Below are 24,009 nucleotides of genomic sequence, written 5' to 3'. Positions count from 1 at the left end.
GCAAATTGATGAGAATTGAATGGTGTGTATGTAGATCGTTAGAAGGCTTATATTCTTTGAATCTAATTTTTATATTGTAATGTTTCTGTATTGCATTTCAGCTTTGACGATTTACATATTGAAAATGTGTTTTATCTTGGAAAACGTTTAATTTATATATATATATATTAAAATAAAAATAGGTTTAAATAAATAAAAAAGAAAATAGCAGACATATATCTTCCAAATTAAATATTATTCATTATACATCATGGTTAAAATAAAATTATTGGCAATTACAAATTTTTGCTATCAAATGTATTGTTGTTTTTTAATATTGGGTGAAGAAATATTGAATGCAACTCAGTTATGTATAAGGCTTCCATGGCTTAGATTCACTAATATATGGTTTGATGAGATTTTGCTAGTATTAAATAAAATATGTGTTGATTAAATTAAATTTTTAAAGATAATAAAAAAAATTTTAAATATTGGAAGGGTGAACTCTAAATACTGGGAAAGATTAGATGTTGAAAGATTATATGATGCTCATTAACAAGTTTCAATTTATTCAAACTTAAAATAATATTATTTTGTGATTATAAATATATGAAATAATATCCTACTCACTTTAATTCGCAATTAATAATTAAAAAAATAACAATAAAAAAAAAAAGAATGAAGGCCACATTATTTACAATCTGAAAAGAAAAAAAAGAGGGGAGTAAGTACCAATCAGATCAGTGAGATTGCGGATAGCTGCAGCCTTGCAGGAAACTTGCACCAAGTTTGGGAGGATGCCTGAATGTGACTTCTGGGATGTAAAATTTATGGTGCAGAAATTCTTTACAGTATAAATTGTTAGAATTTTAGCTGCAATTATCTTTTGCATAATGGCTTGTTTCGGTGGCAACTCTTTTCCAGACATCCGCCATCTAAAATACTCCATCTGTTGAGCATAACATTTGTTTTTAATGAGACCCCACGTTAAAAATGTAAAAGATAATTAGAATAAATGTGTCCAAAACAGCAGCTTCATATATACCGCAATATATATAGCGAGAGAGAGAGAGAGAGAGAGAGAGAGAGAACTTATATTTCTCAAAAGCACAACATCAGAATGGGGAGAGATCAAGCTACTATAAAATACTCAGAATGAAAAATTTCTCGAATAGTTCGACTTACCACAGACAAACGATCAATCAAACATATGCAGTGTAGAAAATATGCAATGTATTTGAAATACATTAGAGCTGATTGATTTGATGTTAAATATATTCAGGAACAACAAAAACAAAAAGATGGCTTGAAGGATGACATTTTAACTGTTAAACAAAACTAAAAAGAAAAAACTTTTCAAATTGTTTTCTTGAAAGAGTAACCTTGTCTGGGTTCAAGGACAAATGAGGGGTCCGGAATTGGGACGCGGCGGGGGGGAGTGGCCATCAGCCATACCCATCCTTGCTGCAGTTGTCGTTTATCCAGCAAGCCTTTTTCTCATAAGAAACACATCTCTCCTCCCACGGCATCTCCACTTCTTGTTGGTTACAATGGACAATTTTTTCTATCATAAAGTTAAAATTTTTGCCTTATTTATTCAAAGTTTCTTGCTTTTTTTAGCATTACATGTTACAGTTTTCTTTTTAATTAATATTTTCATTGTAGAATTTTTTTTTAAATGAATAAGAGGTAAGAAAATGGTTTAACGGAACAAAGAAACACATCTCTTCTCTCACGGCATCTCCACTTCTTGTTGGTTACAATGGACAATTTTTTCTATCATAATGATAAATTTTTTGCCTTATTTATTCAAAGTTTCTTGCTTTTTTTAGCATTACATGTTACAGTTTTCTTTTTTAACTAATATTTTCATTTTAGATTTTTTTTTTAAATGAATAAGAGGTAAGAAAATGGTTTAATGGAACAAAGAAAAAATCAGACCTAAAAATATACTTAATCAGAATTGGAGTGAAGAGATTTGTCATAATAGAAACAAATAGCGTTCTAACTGACTTCAGCATATATATATATATATATAGATATAGAAAAGAGAAAAAAAAGCTATCTAGCATGAAACAACACTCTACACAGTTAATTGTTGGTAGATCAACAGGAAATTACCAAAAAAAAAAAAAAATGCAAAATCTTTTCGAATCTGTTCTAGCAACTCGAAGTGGGCCTATGTTATAATCAAGCTGGTATTAGAGCATCATTCTTAAGTGCATGTTGCAAAAAAGGAATGAGGTAAAGATAAAAGAGTCATTTCTTATCTTTGAGATGCATTAAAAACAAGGAAAGAGATAATATCAAGAACAAGAGCAACAAAGATGATCAATAGAAAACAATTATCCCACACCAGATTTTAGCTAATCAAGTGGCATTTGACGAGGCGCATAACTGCCATGATGGACTTGATGGGATGAAAACAGAAATGAAAAAGAAGAAGAAGATATAACGGCTATTCATAAATGATGACAGCATTCAAAGGAGAAACCTAAGTGAAGATTCATACATAAAATTTGATGGTTGATGCCAAGAAACTCGATGCTTGGATCAACAAGTGGAGACACAATTCATCTTCTGTGGGTATAGAACCAATGTCATCGTTGTCTTCGCCTAACTTAAATAAAGTTATCAAGTTAACTCCCCAATGCCTTCTCTTTGGATTTGCAAGACTCAAATTTTCAACAAGGTTTTGTCCAGGCGGACAATATTTGTACCACTTTCCCTAAGAAATTGGAAGAATGATGAGCAGGAAAAAACTACTACCCCTGTAAACCGTAGGTCCGGCGGTGGCCATCAGCCATGCCCATCCTTTCTGCAGTCGATTCTGGCAAGTCTTTTTCTCATAAGAAACACATCTCTTCTCTCACGGCATCTCCACTTCTTGTTGGTTACAATGGACAATTTTTTCTATCATAAAGTTAAAATTTTTGCCTTATTTATTCAAAGTTTCTTGCTTTTTTTAGCATTACATGTTACAGTTTTCTTTTTAATTAATATTTTCATTGTAGAATTTTTTTTTAAATGAATAAGAGGTAAGAAAATGGTTTAACGGAACAAAGAAACACATCTCTTCTCTCACGGCATCTCCACTTCTTGTTGGTTACAATGGACAATTTTTTCTATCATAAAGTTAAAATGTTTGCCTTATTTATTCAAAGTTTCTTGCTTTTTTTAGCATTACATGTTACAGTTTTCTTTTTAATTAATATTTTCATTGTAGAATATATATATATATATATGTATATATATATATATATGTAGGTGAGAGAAAAAAAGTTATCTAGCATGAAAAAACACTCTAGATACAGTTAATTGTTGGATAGATCAACAGGAAGTTACCAAAAAAAAATAAAAAATTGCAAAATCTTTTCGAAGTGGGCTTATGTTATAATCAAGCTGGTATTAGAGCATCATTCCTAAGTGCATGGTGCAAAAAAGGAAGGAAGATAAAGATATAAGAGTCATTTCTTATCTTTGAGATGCATTAAAAATCAGGAAAGAGATAATATCAAGAACAAGAGCAACAAAGCTAATCAATAGAAAACAATTATCCCACATCAGATTTTAGCTAATCAAGTGGCATTTGACGAGGCGCATAACTGCCATGATGGACTTGATGGGATGAAAACAGAAATGAAAAAGAAGAATTCAAAGGAGAAACCAAAGTGAAGATTCATACATAAAATTTGATGGTTGATGCCAAGAAACTCGATGCTTGGATCAACAAGTGGAGACACAATTCATCTTCTGTGGGTATAGAACCAATGTCATCGTTGTCTTCGCCTAACTTAAATAAAGCTATCAAGTTAACTCCCTAATACTTTCTCTTTAGATTTGCAAGACTCAAAATTTCAACAAGGTTTTGTCCAGGCTGACAATATTTGTACCACTTAAACTTTTCCCTAAAAAATTGGAAGAATGACGGGCAAGAAAAAACTACTGCTCCTGTGATGAAGAACGCAGTGCTCAGCAAAATGGACAAGATGGGCACATCTTTAGCTTTGATGCCAACGCTATTACTTGGGCATGGAAAATATGCTTGACCATAGAAGGTGCAAGTAAAACGTTCTACTTATTTTCAGAGACTTCAAACATTTGAAATCTGGCATACTACAAACCTAAAAGCATGATCATCCAAATAAAATTCTGAATGTACATAAAGAGCTAATTTTGCGAACACAGTACAAAAGCTACAAAATGACCCATTCTCAGCCTCCCAACCCCGATTTATAGACAAACTCTTTCGCCAATTCCCAATAAAACAACATTTACCACCGGATATGAATTCAAAGACAAGATTTTGCAACATTGATTATGTAACCATTGCGACAGACATTTGATATCTATCCGAACAATAATGCCAACAAACAAAGAGGTGAAAATCAATCTAGTAACTACCAGTCAACTTAAGGTACAGCTAAATACTGAGTAATACCTGATTTGTTGCCAATCCTTTTAGCATATTCAGAAAATCATCCTGCCTATCTTTATCAAATCTCTCAAGTTCGTATCTGCTGTTCTCCTGAAAGCAAGGTAAAGTAATTGGTAAATTTTTATACCAATATGAATAACACATTGCTGTGAAATTTTATGCTACGATTCTGTCAAATAACAGTGTTATAAGCTATACAATACGAAGAAAAAAAAATTTAAATGATACCAAAATGTATCAAATTATTTTACGCTTAATAGCTGTATCGAAATTCTATGCTTAAAAGTTGCATCTGAATTTCTATGTGTGATAACTTCCGTGAAACTCTGAAATAAGAAATTCTTTTAGAAAGATTTACATAGATTTGAGCACTTCAATCATTATTAAATGTTATTCAAACACTACCATAACCATGTTTAAATGATGTACAAACAAGATTCAAATCATGTTCAAATCAAATTCAAATAAAGTTTGAATTCTCAAATATTATTTGAATTATCTTTGAATCATAATCGAACAAATGTTAATCATAGCAAACTTTAAGTTAAGTACTCCGCGGCAAAAAATGAGTATTTTGATCCAAAAAAAATTTTTGGGGTACATTACCCTAACAAAATAAACAACAAACATATTCTAATTTTTGCTATCATAGGGCATATACAATCATCAACTTCTTATTCCATTGTTGCAGCTTTCATTTTTACATTATCATGATCATGCATCCTTCATTATTGCACACTCTTCCTTTTCACCCTTTTTCTATAATCTTAACTTTCATCATAGCATTTTTGCAAATATTTCAAATTATTACAACCTTAATTGCTAAATTGCCCCAAATTGTTCACATTCTTACAGTCTTATCATTGCATCACCGCATTTCATTCCTTTTTTTTTCTCTAATGAATATAATTATAAATTTCCTTGCCAAGAACTACAAAAAAAACAACATAACCTTGGTTTCATGTTCTCATGGAATTGGAGATGCAATCCAAATCGAATGGGAGAGTTGCAAGAAATTCATACTAGCTAAATAAAAACAATTATATAAAGTGGTTGCAACTGGTTCATAGGTTTTTAAAGAGAGAAAAAAACGGGGCATATATAAAGTATATTAATAAAACAAAAAAGATTAATAAGAGCACCTGAAAATATATCTATAATAGACACTTATATTTTAACATTTTTTAATTATTATCTCTTTTTCTTCATATCTCATAAATGCCTATTTCAACTCTTAGATCATTGATTTTGGAGCAATAAATCATATGAACGCTCCTCTCATAAATTTCTTTCACATGCCTCTATCCTAGTAACAAGAAAAAAAATCATGAACAATGAACCCTTAACAATCATGGCTAATCAAAGAAATATTCTCAAAATAAATCCCTCTCGCTTTAAAATATCCTCCATATATCTAAATTATTTATCAACACGTTATCCATTCAAAATAATGTAGAACTCCAAGAACAAAGTTGTGTTTTATTCTTCATATTGCGACCTTATCAAATAACGCATGATGAGGATGATTAGGCTTGCTAAAAAAAGTGATGATCACAGCCACATTGATGAATTCAATGATTAAGAAAACACCATAAAACCGTTAATATTATTTCGTCTCTCAACAACCATTAAATCTAAAAAAGAAAAAAGAATCCAGCCTCAACACCTACACATCGGCCACCCATTCCTTGTTATTGTCAAAACTATAATTTCTTTATTATTTAGAGAAACTGATATCTTAGAACTGCATTATAATACCTGTGAAAGAATAATACGTAAATGTACTGATCTTTTAATGAGCAACACAAGAACCCACCCATAATGTTTTCTATTATTAATAGTAGCGTCTGAGGACATCCAATACACCCATCTCTAAGGCTTAATGGTTTCACTTCTTTATCAAGAATTGCCCTCGTTCGTCATAAATATTTTTATTAAAAGCCAAATATTATGTGAGTACCAGCTTTTCAACCTTTTTCAACAAAATTAAAAACTAAGTTGTAGTTGAAACTAAAAAAGACCTATCCAACAATATCAAAACTATTTTAACTAGTCTCTCTCCTCAATGAATAATACTTGGGTCGTTGTTATGCCCGTAACAGCTGGTCCGAAGGCCACCCAACCGGCCCGCTCCCACAACAGGCGAGCCAAACCCTTCGCGAGAAGAAGCCGAGCGGCCTATTGCCGCTACAGAAGAAGGGAGGGATTCTGTGGGGTCCACGAGGGCTTTAATCACATACTCAAAGAGGAAAAATTAAAGAAGTTTGGGGGGAAAATGGAAAATAAAAGTTTTTGAAATGCTGTGGGAGGTTTCTATCAAGGGGGAAATCTAGGGTTTGTCTTTTGAGGGATATACATATTTTTGTAGGTTGTTTTCTTTTCTTCTTGTGATATTCCTAGTGACGTTTAGGGTTGTGGGAGAACTAATCTACCTCTAAAAAATAGGGCACCATTGTATCTTGCTTGTTTGCATTTGTTTTCGATAAGAGCAGCCTCATTGGAGTTTTCCAACTCTTGTCATTTCGTTGTTGTTTGCTTGCTGATTTTGGTTATAGAACATATCAAATTGGTATCAGAGCCTAGATCTTGGTGGGATGACAGCAAAGAAAGTGCAAAGAAAGTGGATGTGCTAGATGTGCTAGAAGGAAAGGTAGGGCAATTCAGATCAGGAATGGAAGAGAATTGTGCCACCATGGAGAACAAGTTTTCTTCCATTGAAAGTCAAATGGATGATGGATTTGGGAGCAAAGGAGAAATGAGAGAGATAATGAAAAAACTCATGTAGATGCAATTCAAGGACTTGCCGATCGCTCCAGTTGCAAACCCTAACAAAGGGTTGATCAGAGAATCCTTGGTCAGGTCAAAAGGGAAGGAAATCGAGCGAGATGACAATAAAGAAGACATCATCTAACTACAAGAGCGTCCTCCTAGGACTCCGAGAGGAGGGGAGATGAAAACTTCAGATTGTGGGGGATGGCCGAAAATTGGACGAGGGATGGTGGAAGGGCTACGGAAGAGCACAATGAAGGAGAGAATCGAGAGTGGGATATGTCTATGACCAAAAGAGGAGTTCCACCCTATATACATTGGAGGAAATACTGGATGAAGAGGAGGTTAGGGTGGAGGCGCAAGGGTTAAAAAAGAAGAGGATGCACATGGGTGGATGCATCAGGTGGAGCGATACTTTGCAATCAATGGGTTAACAAAGGAAGAGAGCTCATACAACGAAATTGTGCTTGGAGGGAAAAGCTTTAGCATGATTTTAGTGGATGAAGGCAAGGTATCCGATGCATTCATGGGAGGAGTTGAAGGAATGCTTGTTGAAGCGTTTCCGGTCCATTCGGTAAGGAGACCTACACGAGTAATTCTATGCTCTAACTCAAAAAGGGATGGTTACAAAATACTACGAGAAGTTTGAGCTCTTGTCAGGGAGGTTGAGGGGGGTTTTTGCAGCAAGACTGAAGAAAACTTCTTAAAAGGCCTAAAGCCCAACATACGGGCAACCATTCGCACCTTGAGACCGTGAGGATTGAGGGAAATAATGAAGCTTGCCCCAATGATGGAAGAAAAAAAAAAGGTGAAAATGACCAACAAAGGTAATACCAGAGGATTCTATAATATTGCCTTGACAGCCACGACATTGAGGACCCAGATGATATCATTTCAGAAAGAGACGCCGAAGGAGAAAAAGAATTGGAACTCGTCCCGGGGGTAATTTCAAGCGCCTCACAGATGCAGAAGTGTAAGATAAAAGAGCAAAAGGATTGTGTACCGTTGTGACAAGAAATATGCCCCAGGTCATTGTTGCAAGGAGTGTGTCCTTTATTTTCTTTTAGTTCATGAGGAGGATACAAAGAGTGAGGTATCAAAAAGAAGACGCGGTAGAGGACCATCTGCATTTGGATGTGGTGGAGGTGTCCCTCAATTCGGTGGGGAGATTTAATCTGAATCACACCATGAATGTGAGGGAGTGGATTGGCGAACAACCGATTATGGTGTTGGTAGATAATGGAGACACACAACTTTGTCTCAAATCAAGTCATGGAGAAGCTAGGGTTGTTAGAGCTGGTGACTACATGGAGTTTCGACGTCATGATGGGGACAAAAAATGTGGAGAAAAGTTGGGGAATTTGTAAGAGGTTGATTCTGACACTACATGGTCTACAAATAATGAAAATCTTCCCTTAGATTTGATCAATAAATATATGATTTTGAGGATGAAGTGACTACGAACGCTGGGGGAGATGAAGGTGAACTGAAAGTCCCTGGCGATAAAGTTCCAAGTGGAGGGTAGGAAAGTGATGCTAGTTTATGCAAAATTATGATATCACTCAATACCATGGTCAAGTCGATTCGGGGAGCAGGACTGAACTACTTGATGGACTGCAGAGCATTGAGAAAATTCGAGATTCAAAGTTGTTAGAGTTTCCTGAAGAGGTCCAACAACTCCTATAACAGTTTACGAATGTCTTCCAAAAGCCAAGTTGTTTACCTCCCCCGAAGGAGCACAAACACACTATTACTTTGGAGGTGTTTCCCTCATCAGCGTTAGACCATATAAGTACCCTCAAATTTAGAAGGACGAGATAGAAAAGCTGATCCGAGAGATGCTCGAGGCCGGAATTATCAAGCCTAGTGTGAGCCCTTTTTCCAGTCACATCCTGTTAGTGAAAAAAAATATAATAAGTGGAGATTCTGCGTGGACTATCGGGGTTTAAATAGGAGACTGTTTTGGACAAGTTTTATATTCCTATAATTGATGAGTTATTGAATGAGCTTTATGTGGCAGTCATTTTCTCAAAAATTGATCTTAAGTTGGGATACTACCAGATTAGGATGAATCTATCGGATGTGTATAAGACAAAGTTCAGGACACATGAAGGACATTATGAGTTCTTAGAAATGTCATTTGGCCTCACCTACACCCCAACGACATTTCAATCCCTCATGAAACCTTACCTCCGGAAATTTATCCTGGTTTTCTTTGATGACATTCTTGTCTATAGTCGCACAGAGACAGAGCATGTGAAGCACCAAAAGATAGTCCTAAAGGCGTTGAGGGGGCACCAGTTGTATGCCAACTTGAAGAAATGTTCTTTTGCACAGTTGCAGGTGGAGTACTTGGGACAATTGGTGACCAGAACGGGAGTAACTGTGGACAGGTATAAGATCAAGACTGTGGTTGATTGGTAAGGAGTTTGAAGGAGCTGAGAGGATTCCTGGGTCTCACCGGCTACTACCGAAAGTTCGTGTCAAGATAACATGGCCACTGACGGAACAGTTGAAGAAAGATTATTTCAAATAGGGGGAAGCAACAATACAAATATTTGAACATCTTAAGAGGGCCATGACTAACATTCCAGTATTAGCACTTTCAGATTTCAGTAAACCATTTGTGGTGGAAACAGATGCATCGGGGTACGGATTGGGAGCAGTGCTTATGCAGGATCGACAACCGATTGCTGACTTCAGTCAGGTTCTTACGGCCAGAGCGAGGCTAAAGTCAATATATGAACGGAAATTTGGTGATTGTCTTGGCCATTCAAAAGTGGCAGCCCTACCTGTTGGCAAGTCATTTCTTGGTCAGAACAGATTAGAGAAGTTTAAAGTATTTTCTAGAGCAGCGGTTGGTGACTGAGGAGCATCAGAGATGGCTATCCAAGCTACTGGGTATGATTTCGAAATTCAATACCGACCAAGATTGGAGAACAAGGCAGCTGACGCACTGTCAAGAAATGTGGAGGAACCCCAATTGACAACTCTGTCGGTACACTTGGTCCTAGATTGGGAAGCTTTGAGACAAGAGAGCGAACGAGTTAAGGCTGAGGAAGACAAGGTTCGAGTTACTACGAGATCCAAACAAGTATTCAAGATATGCAATGAGGAGGCAGCAGCTGCTTCACCAGGTGCAATTCGTGCTACCCAAGCCGTCAGAGTATATTTCCAGATTATTACAAGAGTGTCATGGCAGTGCGATCGGGGGACACTCAAGGGTGTAGTAGACCTACAGTCGTCTGGTGGCGAAACTTTATCGGGTTAGGATGTGTAAAGACATGGAGGATATGGTGGTAAAATACGATGTATGTCAGCGACATAAGTGCTTGACCACGACACCAGGAGGGTTATTACGACCATTAAAATTACTATGAAAGGTTTAGGAACAGTGGCCCTGGATTTTATCAATGGGTTGTCACGATCAAAAGGATTCATGGTGATCATGGTGGCCGTGGATCCTCTGAGTAAGTATGCACATTTAATTCCCTTGCGACATCCCCACACTGCGGTCTAAATTGCAGTAGAGTTTATCCAAGAAGTGGTCCGTTTGCACGGAGTACTGGAATCGATTGTTTCGGATAGGGACAAAGTGTTCCTCAGCCACTTTTGGAAAGAGCTATTCAGTTTGCAAGAGATCGTCCTTAAGAGAAGCACTGCATATCATCTCTAGACCGATGAGCAGACGGAGGTGGTCAACAGGAGTGTGGAGACATATTTGCGTTGTTTTGTACCTGATATTTCGAAATTAGGAGCCAAGTGGATTGCGTGGGCCGAATATTAGTATAATATTTCGTGCCACACCGCAGCACAGACCACCCTTTTCATGATATTGTATGGGCGAGATACCTCACTTGATTCATTATGATTACAGCACTACACCAGTATCCAGTGTCGATCAATACTTGGAGAAGAGGGTAAGATACTTGCAGAGCTCAAGGGGCATCTACTGAGGTCTCAACAAATCATGAAGAGGAAGGTGGAAGAACACATGAGAAAGGTGCAATTTGAACTAGGGTACATGGTTTATTTGAACTTAAGGTCCTACCGACAGAAGACATTGGCCAGGAGGAGAAGCGAGAAACTTTCACCGAGATATTTTGGACCTTATGAGGTGATGACACACATCGAGACAGTTGCCTACTGTTTGAGGTTACCGCCATTGTCCACAGTACACCCTGTATCACAGTTGAAACGTGTGATTAGAGATCATAAACCCTTATATAGACTGCCGCTATCACTGACAGAGGACTTGGAGGTGATTCTGAAGCCACTAGAGTTCGAAAGAGTGCGCCAAGTAAGGGGAGCAAGGAAAGTATTGGTTAAGTGGAAAGAATTGTCAGCTATGAAGCAAAGTAGGATCCTTATGAGGTGATCCACTAGCAGTTTACATTCTTCCACCTTGGGAGTATTGCTACACCCGTAACAGGATTGGTCCACGAGGGACCGGTCAAAAGCCATCCAACCGGCCCGCTCCCACAACAGGAGGGTCGATCCCCTTCACGAGAAGAAGCAGAGCGCCCTATTGTCACGACAGAAGAAGGGAGGGATTATGTAGGGTCCACGAGGGCTTTATTCACATACTCAACGAGGAAAAATTAAAGAAGTTTGGAGGGAAAGTGGAAAATAAAATTTTTTAAAATGTTCTGAGAGGTTTCTATTAAAGGGGAAATCTAGGGTTTGTCTTTTGGGGGGGATGCATATTTTTGTTGGCTATTGTTTTCTTTTCTTCTCGTGGTATTCCTAGCAATGTCTAGGATTATGGGAGAGCCGATCTACCTCTCGAAAAGTAGATCACCATTGCATCTTGTTTGTTTGCTTGCATTTGTCTTTTATAAGAGCAGCATTTATTTGAGTTTTCCATCTATCTCTTGCAGTTTCGTTGTTGTTTGTTCCATGATTTTGGTTCGAGAGCACATCAGTCCGCCTCTGTGAAAATAAACCAATCAAATAGAGCAACAACTACTTGCTATCAGAAACACTCCATTTCCAAAAACAAAAAAACAAAAAAACAAAAAAAAAACAAAATAATATTGTAGTGAAGCTTTTTTAATGGTCACTCCTATAAAAAATCAGTAAACTACAAAGATCCTTCGATTTAAGTGTCCTGCAAAAATCATAAAGAAATTCTTTTCCCATTTAAATATCTCAATCAATGTTGTTTCCAAATAATTGAAAGTGTTGCACTGTTCATATGCATTTAGTGAGGACAAGTTGATCCTCGAGCAATCAAGGCTCTGTTTAGCTGGGCTTTCTGCCTGCTTTTGTTTTAAATGGGTTTAAATTTAACTTAATAAATTGTTTAACAGCATTGTGATCTTAAAAAGTTCTTTTGTAAGACCTCCAGATTAATATCATTTTTGAAAGCTATATTGCCTACCGCTCCTGTTCATATATTGCTTAACAAATAATAATTTAGGAAAAAAAAAAAACCTTAATGCAGTCACGTCTACTGAGAATGACTCCTGCTCCCTTTTGTCCCACTCACATCTAGTCCATTATTATTCTACAATTTTATACGCTTTATTTCTGTTATACCGAATATAATACCATTATTGTTTCCTTAAAACAATAATTTTATACGTTTTATTATTGTTTTTCAATTTGATATCATTTCCAAAAGTAGTTCAAATTATGCAGGTTGAATATAATATTATCAAAATATCCATAGACAACAAAACAAACACATGAATAATAATTTTGAATAATTAAAATTATTTGAAAAAATAAAATAGAACATATGCTCATTAACTTTTAAAATATATAAGCATTTTAGCCTTTTATGCTAAAATAACAACTAATAGTTTAATCAAAACGAAAAATTAATTGTTTCAGAGTTCAAACAGCAGGTTATTCGAATAACATTATCAATATTAGTTGCAATATCTTTTAAACTCTGTTTTATCTAAAACAACTTCTAAATCAACTTTTTCAACATTAACAGCCAAGCCAAATGAAGCCTAAATGCGTCTTTATTGGCTATCCTCCCATAAACAACGGATGCAATAGCAAGGTGTATATATCAGCTTATGAAACTTTCAATAAAAAAATATTATTATTTTATTAAAACTTACCTTCAAAACAGCATCATTCACAAATGAGTTTTTTCTCCTAGAATGCTCTTTTTTACCCCTCGTCTAAGCAAACAATTTTATTTCAGAACAAGTCACTTCTATCCAAATTTGAGCTTGTGCCATAACTACTTTTTACTCGATCATTACACGTTTAATCAACATGAAAGGTGTGTTGATTATTTATTTATTAGAATAATCATTAAACCTAAAAATATAACTACAAGAAGTTCCATTAAATATTATTTATAGTTATTTTTATCATACAAAAATCTCTCATAATCATTAATCATTCCGTACTAGCCTGCATATTATTTCTCTCTAAAATAATCCATAAGTTTTTAATTAATGTGAATTGAAATAATGCTACCAAAAGAAAAGAACTTGTCGGAAGTAAGTGGGTGGGTCTTTGCTGTAAAATATAAATTTGATGATTTAAAGTCAAACTGGAGGGCAAAAGCTACACTCAAATATATAAAAGATTAAATATCTTAAAACTATTGCTCCTGTTACTAAAATCAACATTGTTAGAGTTCTCTTATATTTAGAAACAAATAGGTACTGATAGGTATAATAAATCAATGTGAATAATGCCTTCTTACATTATGACTCAGAGGATGATATATATAGGGAAGTTCCTTGGGGATTCTGCTTAAATTTAACTATGAAATTAAAAGAAAAAATATTCTATGGGTTGAAACAATTTTTGAGGGCATGATTTGTATGGCAAGTCAAGTGAATATTCACTATGTGACAAACAAAATCAAGAGAACATACACTATTTATGAAACACAAATTTCCAAGAGTGAAAACGCTATTAGTTTATGTTGACAAAGTAGCTTGACAGGTAGTAACTCGGCAGAAATGAAAATTTTAAAGAAAATTCTACTCCAAAAAATTTAAATCCGAAGTGTTAAAGCAAGCTAAAGTACTTTCTTGGTATTAAAATTGTATGTAAACACCTCTAACATGCAATCTTCATATTACAACAAATATACATAATAGATCACTTGAAAGAAATTAAGTTTGGGATGCAATCCTATTGAAAGCACAATTAAAATTATTTATAAATTTGGAAATTCTCCATCTCCATAAAACAAAATAGTTGAGAACACTTCCTATCAGAGACTAGTATGAAAACTTTCCTACTTATCCGGTTATCCCATACTAGGACCAACATTACCTACAATATTGGTGTGATAAGTTGATTCATGAACAATCCTAAACAATACATGACATAAGAATTCAAAAGACGGAAAGGTCCAACTTGTGAAACTTTCACAAAAGCATAATAACGTAATATGATTGAATAGAGGTCAAATTCACGAAATTATAATTTTTTAGTCAACAAAGTCGTGACTTGGATATGCATAAAAATAAAGTTGCAGCTAAATCTAGCATAAAAATTGAATTCAGATATATGGAACTGGAAATCAACAATATTATTTTGGAAGATTTGAAGTTAAATGAAAAGATCTTATGAAACGCCATAGTGATAACAAGTCAAGCATCATTATTACACAATTTCGTGTGTAACATGACAGTACAAAATATATTGAAGTTGATAGACACATAATAAAAGAGAAGTTTAACATTGGTCCAATTTGCACTCTATTCGTAAACTGACATTCACGACAAAGGATCATTAGGGGTAAAATTTCAAAAAATCATCAAGCAAGCACATAATGGATTACATCCATTCAATCACATGAGTGGACGATTGAAATATCTGCATAATTTTGTTATTTGGGACCCACACATGCCAAAACTTTTGCTCTCCTTAATTCCTTTTCCATGTCTGAATCCATGGGTTCCTACTGTGTATTCATCAATTTTACAATTATTTTGTTATTAATATTATTCCTTGATTTTATTTTTTTTATTAGAATTTTTCTTAGGATTATATAAATTATGTACATGTCAAAACGATATTCGCTCAACCAATTCTTTTCACACTCATAATAAATTTCTAGAATTAAAGCTGAGCAGATAAAATGATGAATTGCCTCAGAATTTGAGAATATTATGCGAAGAGAATATCATTGAAATAATTAAATTTATAAATTTGCAATTAGATTAGTATGCATTACTATTTATACCATAATTTTACAAATTTTTTTAAAAAATGAACTTAGTGTTGCAGAAGAAAATACCCAATAACAAGTGGCAATGTCACAGAAATAACGATTTAAAGTAAATATATATACATGATCACAATTAAAGTAAGTCGGAATGGTTGGCAATCATTGGAGATAACATAGCGCAAATTAGTGTTGGGTTTGTTCAAGCATATAAAATGTAAAATGAGATATATCATATGGTACTATTTTAGAATTAATATGAGATAAAGAAGAATAATGATTAGCGAAAAGGCATTATGGACAACTTCTGAAAGAGTTTGTATAATGTATACTGAGCACTTATTGTCATACTCAACTGAGATCCAAGAGGAAAATTCATAAAATAGACCAAAAATAGTCAGGATGACTTAACAAGATGATGATCATAACTAATGCATAATACTCAATAACTCCCAGCTAAAATGATTTTTTCTGATATATGACAATATTTGTGCAAACTCATTCTAAAGCAATTTGGTAAAATTCTTTTTATGTCAATCATTTAGTTATACCAGTGGATAAGAAGGTGTTACCTTTATCTTTTCATACTCTCTAGAGGCGCAACTTTTTGCATCTTCTGTGATTCTTATATTCCTTTTTATCTCCTCTAATCTCTGGATTCTGGAATCATTACCGCCAAAAATCCTAGCAGAGGCAGCTTCAAGCTTTTCAGCTCTAGCATGCCAAGAAGCAAGATCTGATAAAACTGTTTGCAATGTCAATAAGGCACTGGAACGCTCCGAGTATGCATTCCGAATGCTTAGCATTAACCCGCTATACTCGTGCAGTGTCTCCTGCTAAAAACAAGAACAAAAATCACTTGGCAAGAAAGGCCTCATCTAAGGGCTTGTTAGGGATCATTTTTGTTTTTTGTTATGTTTTTCTTCTTCTTTTTTTTTTTCTTTTGAACATATTTGTTTAGAGTGTTTTTTATATGTTCATATTTTTTGTTTCTAAAAATAAATTAACATGATTGTCTGTCTAAACATTCAAAACAGTTTTAAGTGTTTTTAAAAATAGCCTTACTTTAATCAAATAGCCAAGCATGTTTATTTTAAATCAATATATAAACACAAAAAAATTAAAAAATAAATAAATAAACAACAAAAGTGATCCCAAACAGTCCCTAATATTTTTACGCTAAAAATCAGCATTGTCATCAAGAAATAAGATATGCATGGATACCAGGTGTCTGATTGTTTGAGCATTTAGTTCGCGGTAAAGCCTGCTTGCTTTAACAGCGGAAGTTGCTACAGCTTTGGCATCAACAGCCCATGATCTCTCTGATATATGCACTAACTCATTGTTTTCTAGCTTAACTAGTTTGACAAATGACAAACCTAACTCTCCCATTGTTTCTGCAATATCTAGTTGTGCTTTGACTAATGCTTCAGCCTGAACCAAAGTAAAAAAAACCAAGTTAACATTTCAGCTTAATTCAAAGCAAAACATACAATTTACCCAGTGCAAGGATAAATTAAACAGTAGCATAAATCGAGTTAATAACCCTATACCAATCAAATGTTAAGTAGTATTGAAATAAACAACCGTACATGTTTTTAAAGTAAATTATATAAACTCTAATTCTGCATCATTCATTAGATGGCATCCAAGGCTTTGGATGTGCTTGAAACTGTTATCTTTATGAACTTCATACTAAGAACATAGAAAGAAAGCTTATCATAAATTAAAGCTAAGAAAATAATAAGGAAGATTTACATACATGTTGCATAATTCAAATATATTTATATATCTAATACCTAAACTTTTATTCTTTTATTACATTTGTAGCACCTTACCTATACATGAAAAGATATATTTCCCCATTTAAAAGTTAATAATAGTGGCATCGTTAATTTAATATGGAAAGATGTGAGTGTTTTTGAAGGAAAAGGTGAGAGAAAATTCTCTTATTCCCTTAATTTTAATTTTCAAGTTACAACTCCTCTAATAATATAGAGAGTAAACTCTAGGGAAAACATAATTCTTACAATTACAACTTATCAAAGATACAACAAACACATAAGGAAAGAACTACAAACATAATAATAGAGAAATAAATGAGGATAAATATAAATGGGAAACAGATAATTCCACACTCGCTCTCAAGGTGGGTCATAGATGTTGTAGAGACCCAGTTTGGTGTTCAAATTCGTGAAGCTACATGGAGGTAGAGATTTCGTGAAGATATCAACAACTTGAAGAAGAGTCGGAATGTAGATTAAGTGAATAACGCCTCCATCGACCTTCTCAGAGATAAAATGTCTATCAATCTCAATGTGTTTAGTCCTGTCAAGGTGTACAAAATTCCTTGCAATACTAAATACGATTTGGCTGTAACATAACATCTTTATGGGATTAACCGTGGAATATACCCAATTCATTTAGCAACCTCGGAATCCACATTCCTTAACAAATTCCCAAAATAAGTTCCTGGTACTCAGATTTCACACTGTTTTTAGAGACCACTACTTGTTTCTTGCTCCTCCATGTAACAACATTTTCCCCAGACATAGGAACAACACCTAAAGGTGGATCTTCTATCTATGAGTTCGCTTGCCCATCAAGCATCAGTGCAAACTTCAACATCGTTGTTGTTAGATTTCTTAAACAACCCTCTACCAAGGGTCTTCTTAAGAATCTTCATATTTTGTGCATATCTCCAAATGTTCTTCAATCGAATTGTTCATGCAATGACTCACTATGTCGATAGAGTAAGTGATGTGGGTCTAGCGTGTGACGGGTATATAAGCTTGCTCATCAAACTCTAGCAGCTACCTTTTACCATTGAAGTCTTTTCTCTCCCTAACTGTAATTTGTTGTTAAAATCTATAGGAGTCTCAGCAAGTTCACACCCTAGCCTTCATGTTTATTTTAATAAGTATAGGATATATTTTCTTTGGGATATCACAATTCCCACCTTGGACCTGATTACTTCCTTGCACATAAAGTATCTTATTACTCCTAGATTCTTAATTTTAAATTTAATAGTAAGGACCTCTCCTTAATCTTTCTAATCTCTTTGCCATCATCACCTATCAGAATGATATCATCAACATAGAAAATAAGTATCATTTTCTTACCTCCCCGTATATGCTTTATGAATATTGTATGATTTGCTTCGTAATGATATACCCATTAAACTTCATAGCCTTGGCAAACTTGTCAAACCCAACTCTTGGCGATTGTTTGAGACCATAAACTAAAACCTAAAGTATATTTGAGTCATCTACCAACCATTGAGGAATTTTCATTAAAATTTCTTCTAGATCTTCATTCAAAAACACATTCTTGATATTAAGTTGATGTAAGACCAACACTTATAGTGTTTAATTTGGCTACTGGAACAAAAGTCTCTTGATAGTCTATCCCATAAGACTGAGTGAAACATTTGGCCACCAACCTAGCCTTGAATCTTTCAATGCTCCCATTTGCGTTGTACTTAACATTGAATACCCATCTGTATCTAACCGATCTCTTATTTGGAGTAAGCTGTGTAATGGACCTTGTGTCATTTAGCTTAAGTGTTTGGATTTCTTCTTCAACTGCCCTTTTCCATTATGAACTTTAAAGTGCTTCATGAATCGACTCGGTATCTGCACACTGTCAAGATTAGATACAAAGATTTTATAAGTTGATGATAACTTCCCATGGACAACATCCTCTTGGATGGGATAATTTGTGTAACTTTTCCTTTCTTCTCCATTGGATTTCACTTCCCTTGGAACCTCAGACATGGGTGAATTCAAGTTTAGTTGTGGACAATCCTGTGGTTGCATATTGTCTTAATCCTGCTCAGTGCATTTCTTTCTTCTTGTCTACACACGAGGGTCCTTATTTTTTATCTTCAATTAAATGTTCTCAACTGGATGCTCTGTGGATTTCTTTCTCTTTGTATACACAAAAGGTTCATTGTTTTCAATCTCTAGTTGAATGTTTTCAACTAGAGGATCTTGGGAAGAAGGATAGTTAGAAGAAGAAGAATAGACTGTAATGACTCTCGATTAGTTTGGGTAACCATAATAGTGTAGGTGTGAAAACTCTAGGTCACTGTGGGTGTCTAGAGTGGAGTCTCAAGTCTAATATTCACTTAGACTCACCCCCTAAATATTAGATTTAGGATAATAGAGCCGGTTTTCAAGGAAAGTAACATCCATCAAGTTATAATATTTTTTTCGTAATGGGCAAATAGCACTTGTACCCCTTTTTATTAGAAGCACACCTCATGAATATATATTTGAAGGATTTAGGTCAATGTAAACAAAAGAGGCACAATCAAATATTTTTAAAGAAAAATTGGATAAAAAGGCTTTGACATGAAGATATTTTTCCATCATAATATCGAGAGGGACTTTGAATCCAAGAACTTTACTTAGCATTCTATTAATAAGGCAAGCTATTGCAAGCACCGCATCTCATCGAAAATATTTTGGGACATTATGAGAGAGCCTTATAGGCCTAGATGAACAGTTCCGTAATGTTTGAATAACTCAAGAAGATGGGAGATATCGTAGCTTCTCGGGAGATTGCAAACGTAGAGCTCGCATGGTCGTGCCCTGCTCTTTGTCTCATCTACAAAACCGACTGATCCGTCAATAGCTTTCCCATCCTCCCCAAAATCTACAAATTCCAAGTTGGTCCTCTTTTTGTTTTCAATGACAGCAAGAATCCTAGAATTTCTTCTAGGTTTGTGAGGGAGAAGCAGAGAGGAGGGAGGGGAGTTTGAGCGGGATATAAAAAACCAGAGAATGAGGAAGGTTGATGGATGAGGCTGAGCGATGAGAATTGTGAGATGAAAGAAAGCTTGTTGGAGGCCGTGGCGACCGTCACCGCCATCGAAGTGGATAGTAGCAAAGGGAGCGAAGTGGATGGGATAAGGAGGGAAGCGGAGAAACAATCGACGCTAGAGCTAAAGACACGAGAGAGGCGAGATTGAGGGCAGCAGGGTAAACAATTGCGAACGAACGCGGGCCTCAGGGTCGATCCCGCGGCCATTTTTATTAAGAAATAAATTACACTGTTTTACAAAACTCAGCCCAAAAGGACTATTCAAACGGGAAGGTCGTGTCGCCCGCAGTTATAAGCTGCCCCAAGCGGAGCCTTAATCTATTGGAATTAAATGAAAATATGACTCTCAATAGGACACAATGAAGAAAAAGGATTCATGTAGTCGACCCCACTTAGTGGGATAAAGGTTTGCTTTTGTTGTTGATGATAGCCTATGATTGCATAATACTCCTAAGTTACTTCTCAATTTGACTACCCAACCTTAGCTCTAGCAAGTATATCCTTATATCAATCCTAAGTGCACTCAAATTTTTTTCTCCACGATATTATTTTATCTTCTAGTAGTTCACAACAACAACAAGTCTTTATCCCACTAAGTGGGGTCGGCTTTATCTTTCTGGAGTATTGATAGGAAATTATTAATATCATATCTATAAAAAATTATATATGTACTCAATATTTATTTTATCAAATTTATGTTTTTTATCTTCTAAATATTTTTTTTATTGTTCTAACTTACTATTTCAACAAAATATCTCACTGAAAGGAACAATATTATTTGTGGCAAGCATACACCAAGATATCTCATTTTGAATTTCTTTTTGTAAGCATCTTTATAACCACTGTAAAAAAAAATGTGAACTTATCTCTGATCCTTGATGTAATCTTATTGCGAATGAAAACTCTTTGGTCATTCTAAAATTACTTATAATAACATTAAATGGTCAATCATATATGTTTTTTGTAACCATAACATATATCAGGCACAATAAATTAACTTGCGGTACTAAATCAGAAATTTTTTTGAATAAAAATCATATGAAGATCATTTGTCATCACTTTATACTTTATATTATTTGTCTCTGAACTAAAGTTGCCTCCGCAGAAGATCTTCTCAGAATAAAACTAAATTGAGTATCAAAACTAATGTAACTTTTCTAAGTCTATGTTTTATTGTTCTCTCACATAGCTTCATTTTATGTCTCATATGTTTGTTCCTTTATAATTACCAAAACCTTAAGCATCTCATGTATTTTTAAATATCGTACCAAAATATTTCTTCTTTAATTATTCAACAACATTTTAGCCTTTGAATACTATTAAAAGATTTGTTGATAAAAATATTGCAACATCACTCATAACTCTCAAATCCTGATAGATATCACATTTAGACCAAGAATTTAACTTTTATACAATTTTTAGTGTTAATTCCACTTAACTTTTTAAAATCAATTTAGAATGTCTTGTTATTTTATTTATTATGCTCTTCCAAAATTTAGTTGTCTTTAATCTTTATAATATTCATTTAGAATATCAAACCTAACCAAAGTCCCTGAATATCTTATATCCCTCCTTAGTTATTTTAAATATCTCATTTTCTCATTTCTTAGTACTTAGTTTACTATATAAATCATAAAAAATGAAACCATTTTCTTTCATCAAAATCCTATTTAGAAGACTTCTAACATTCTTATACAAGTCTCAATAATATTCATTTTTTGGCACTCACTAAAAGCACACACAATTGACTTAATAATTTCTTATCTCCACACACAGCCACTATTTCCTCATTATTTTAGGATAAATTTCCAAGCTCTCTTAACTTTATGAGATACCTTCTTAACAAAAAAAAAGATTCATAACTGCACTCAATATGCAAAAACAATTTTCATATTATAAATTGGAATCTTGAGCCTCTAAGTCTAGAAGATAACTAAGGTCATCTATAAGTATACCATTTTTTTAACAAGGACAATTTTTTAACCTCTCACACTTTCATTATTTCCTTATCGATTAAGATCTATTTGTAAGCTCCCATAAGAAAATTTATGAACATCTTCTTAATGAAAAAGATTCTTAATTGCACGCAATATGCAAAAAAGTTCTTTACATTATAAATTTCAACCTTGCACTTCTCAGTGTAAGAAGTAACTAATTTCATCCATAGGTATAGCAATCCATATTGGGCAAATGCAGCTAATAATTTGTCCAATAAAGTCCTCATCTTCCACTGACTATACATTCACCACTGGTTAAACTATAAACGACTCCATTGAAAATTCAGGTGAATTAATTCTCTTTACCTTATCCGATGAAGCATTAAGCTGCAGTGCGAAGTCCTGTATCTTCCCCTTCCTCTCCAGAAAAGTTTTATCCTCCTCCACCGCCAATGGCTTCACCCCAACCAAATCATTCCTTACCGACTGCCTCAACTCCTTAAACATCCTCACCAGAGCCCTGCCTCCCCTAGCAGGCATCACCGACTCCTGCGGAGCCATCCACCCACTTGAGCGATTCCCGAACAGCTGTTTCGGATTCCGCAGAGCACCATCCAGCGGAAACTTTCCCGGCTCCCGGAGGAAAGCTCTAAGCTCCTCGCTTCGCCCAATCACGGGATGCGCTGCAAGCCTCTGCAGATACTTCTCCAGAGCAGCCCGGCGGTGCTCAACGAACTCGTGTTTATGCATCACCTGGCTCTCCACCAGGCTCTTGTCGGGACGGAGCGGAATGAAGAAACCACGGTAGGATTCTGCAAGGCAATCTGCTAAGGTAACCACGTCGCGAAAGCGGCGGCGGACGCTGAATTCGGGGCCACCGGAATAAGTCCGAGTTGTGATCAGGTAGGTAATAAAGGAGCCGCCGAGGATCAGTGAAGTGGCCGCTGTGTCCTCCTTCTGGGGATCGGAGACGCTGATCTCGAAATTGGAGGCGAAGCCGGATCTGGAAGGGAGATTTCTATCATTTTGAGGTTCGAGAGGGAGAAGGAGGTTTACAGACGACGAGGCGGCCGAGAGAGGAAGGGATTCCATGGATTCGTTGAGGAGAAGCGAATCAAAAGATGGTGGGGGGTCCCGGCCCATCATCGCAGGGATTGAGGGAGGAGATGAATGCGGCGATCAGGCGAGGGGTTGAGAGATTGGAGGGAGCGGTAGGTGGGGGAGTCCAGTTGTGGGAAATTCCCGAGTTGAGTCTTGATGAGATGGGCGAAGAATTGGTGAATGGTGACGAAGGAATGCAGCATGCGACCGGGTGAGAGATGACGAGAAATGATTTTATTGGGACCCCGTGTACGATTTATTATTTATTTATTTATTTTCATGTGCAAAATCATATTCAGCTGGTTCTTTATGTTATAAACTCTAAGGACATGTAAATAAAAAATATGATCACTCTAATTCTGAAGAAATTTGACGGTCTAGAGGAGACAAGAATCATAAAAGAATGCCCACCAATAGAGCCCGAAGGCTCACAAAGTCCATCCAATGCATTCAGACGAATCGAGACTCACAAAGCCGACTAGATACATTCACACGAACCTAAGCTAGCAAAGATGACCAAATACATCAAGACAAATCAAGGGCTACAAAGCTGACTGAATATATTTGTGAAATGCCAAGAATATTTTGTAACACCCTCGTTAAAAGAGAGTAAAAAAGATACCCTTCAAATAGGGAGATTATTTTATCTACAAAGGAGAAGAAACAAGTTTAGATAAAATAAAATGGACCATCAGAGACTCAGGTTAGACTCTAGAGAACAAGTCACTATGCACTTTTTGTTCTATTTTCTTTCGTTCTCTTCTGTCTTACTCTTCATTCCATTGAGGTGTGATTCATGGGCA

The 24,009-nt window shown here is 35.3% G+C and overlaps 1 protein-coding gene across 2 annotated transcripts; it reads right to left on the bottom strand.

Annotated features, from left to right (window-relative positions):
• Window positions 1-672: 672 nt before the first annotated feature.
• On the bottom strand, window positions 673-23,423 carry LOC110028352 (sorting nexin 2B-like). Of its 2 annotated transcripts, none has more exons than XM_020730171.1 (5): window positions 22,472-23,423; window positions 16,566-16,775; window positions 15,914-16,177; window positions 4,421-4,507; window positions 673-928 (listed from the first exon to the last, which is right to left on the bottom strand). In XM_020730171.1, the coding sequence occupies exons 1-5, from the start codon at window positions 23,249-23,251 to the stop codon at window positions 674-676; spliced, it is 1,596 nt and encodes a 531-aa protein (XP_020585830.1). In that variant the 5' UTR covers window positions 23,252-23,423; the 3' UTR covers window position 673. The 2 variants fall into 2 exon arrangements, with proteins under 2 accessions (XP_020585830.1, XP_020585831.1); XM_020730172.1 differs by having other exon boundaries at window positions 15,914-16,174.
• Between the last annotated feature and the right edge of the window lie 586 nt (window positions 23,424-24,009).

Source organism: Phalaenopsis equestris, unplaced genomic scaffold (assembly GCF_001263595.1).
Source record: "Phalaenopsis equestris unplaced genomic scaffold, ASM126359v1 Scaffold000511, whole genome shotgun sequence".
In the NCBI taxonomy this organism is placed as follows: Eukaryota; Viridiplantae; Streptophyta; class Magnoliopsida; order Asparagales; family Orchidaceae; genus Phalaenopsis; species Phalaenopsis equestris.
The sequence above is the reverse complement of the archived record's forward strand: the minus strand, read 5'-3'. Positions and strand labels throughout refer to the sequence as shown.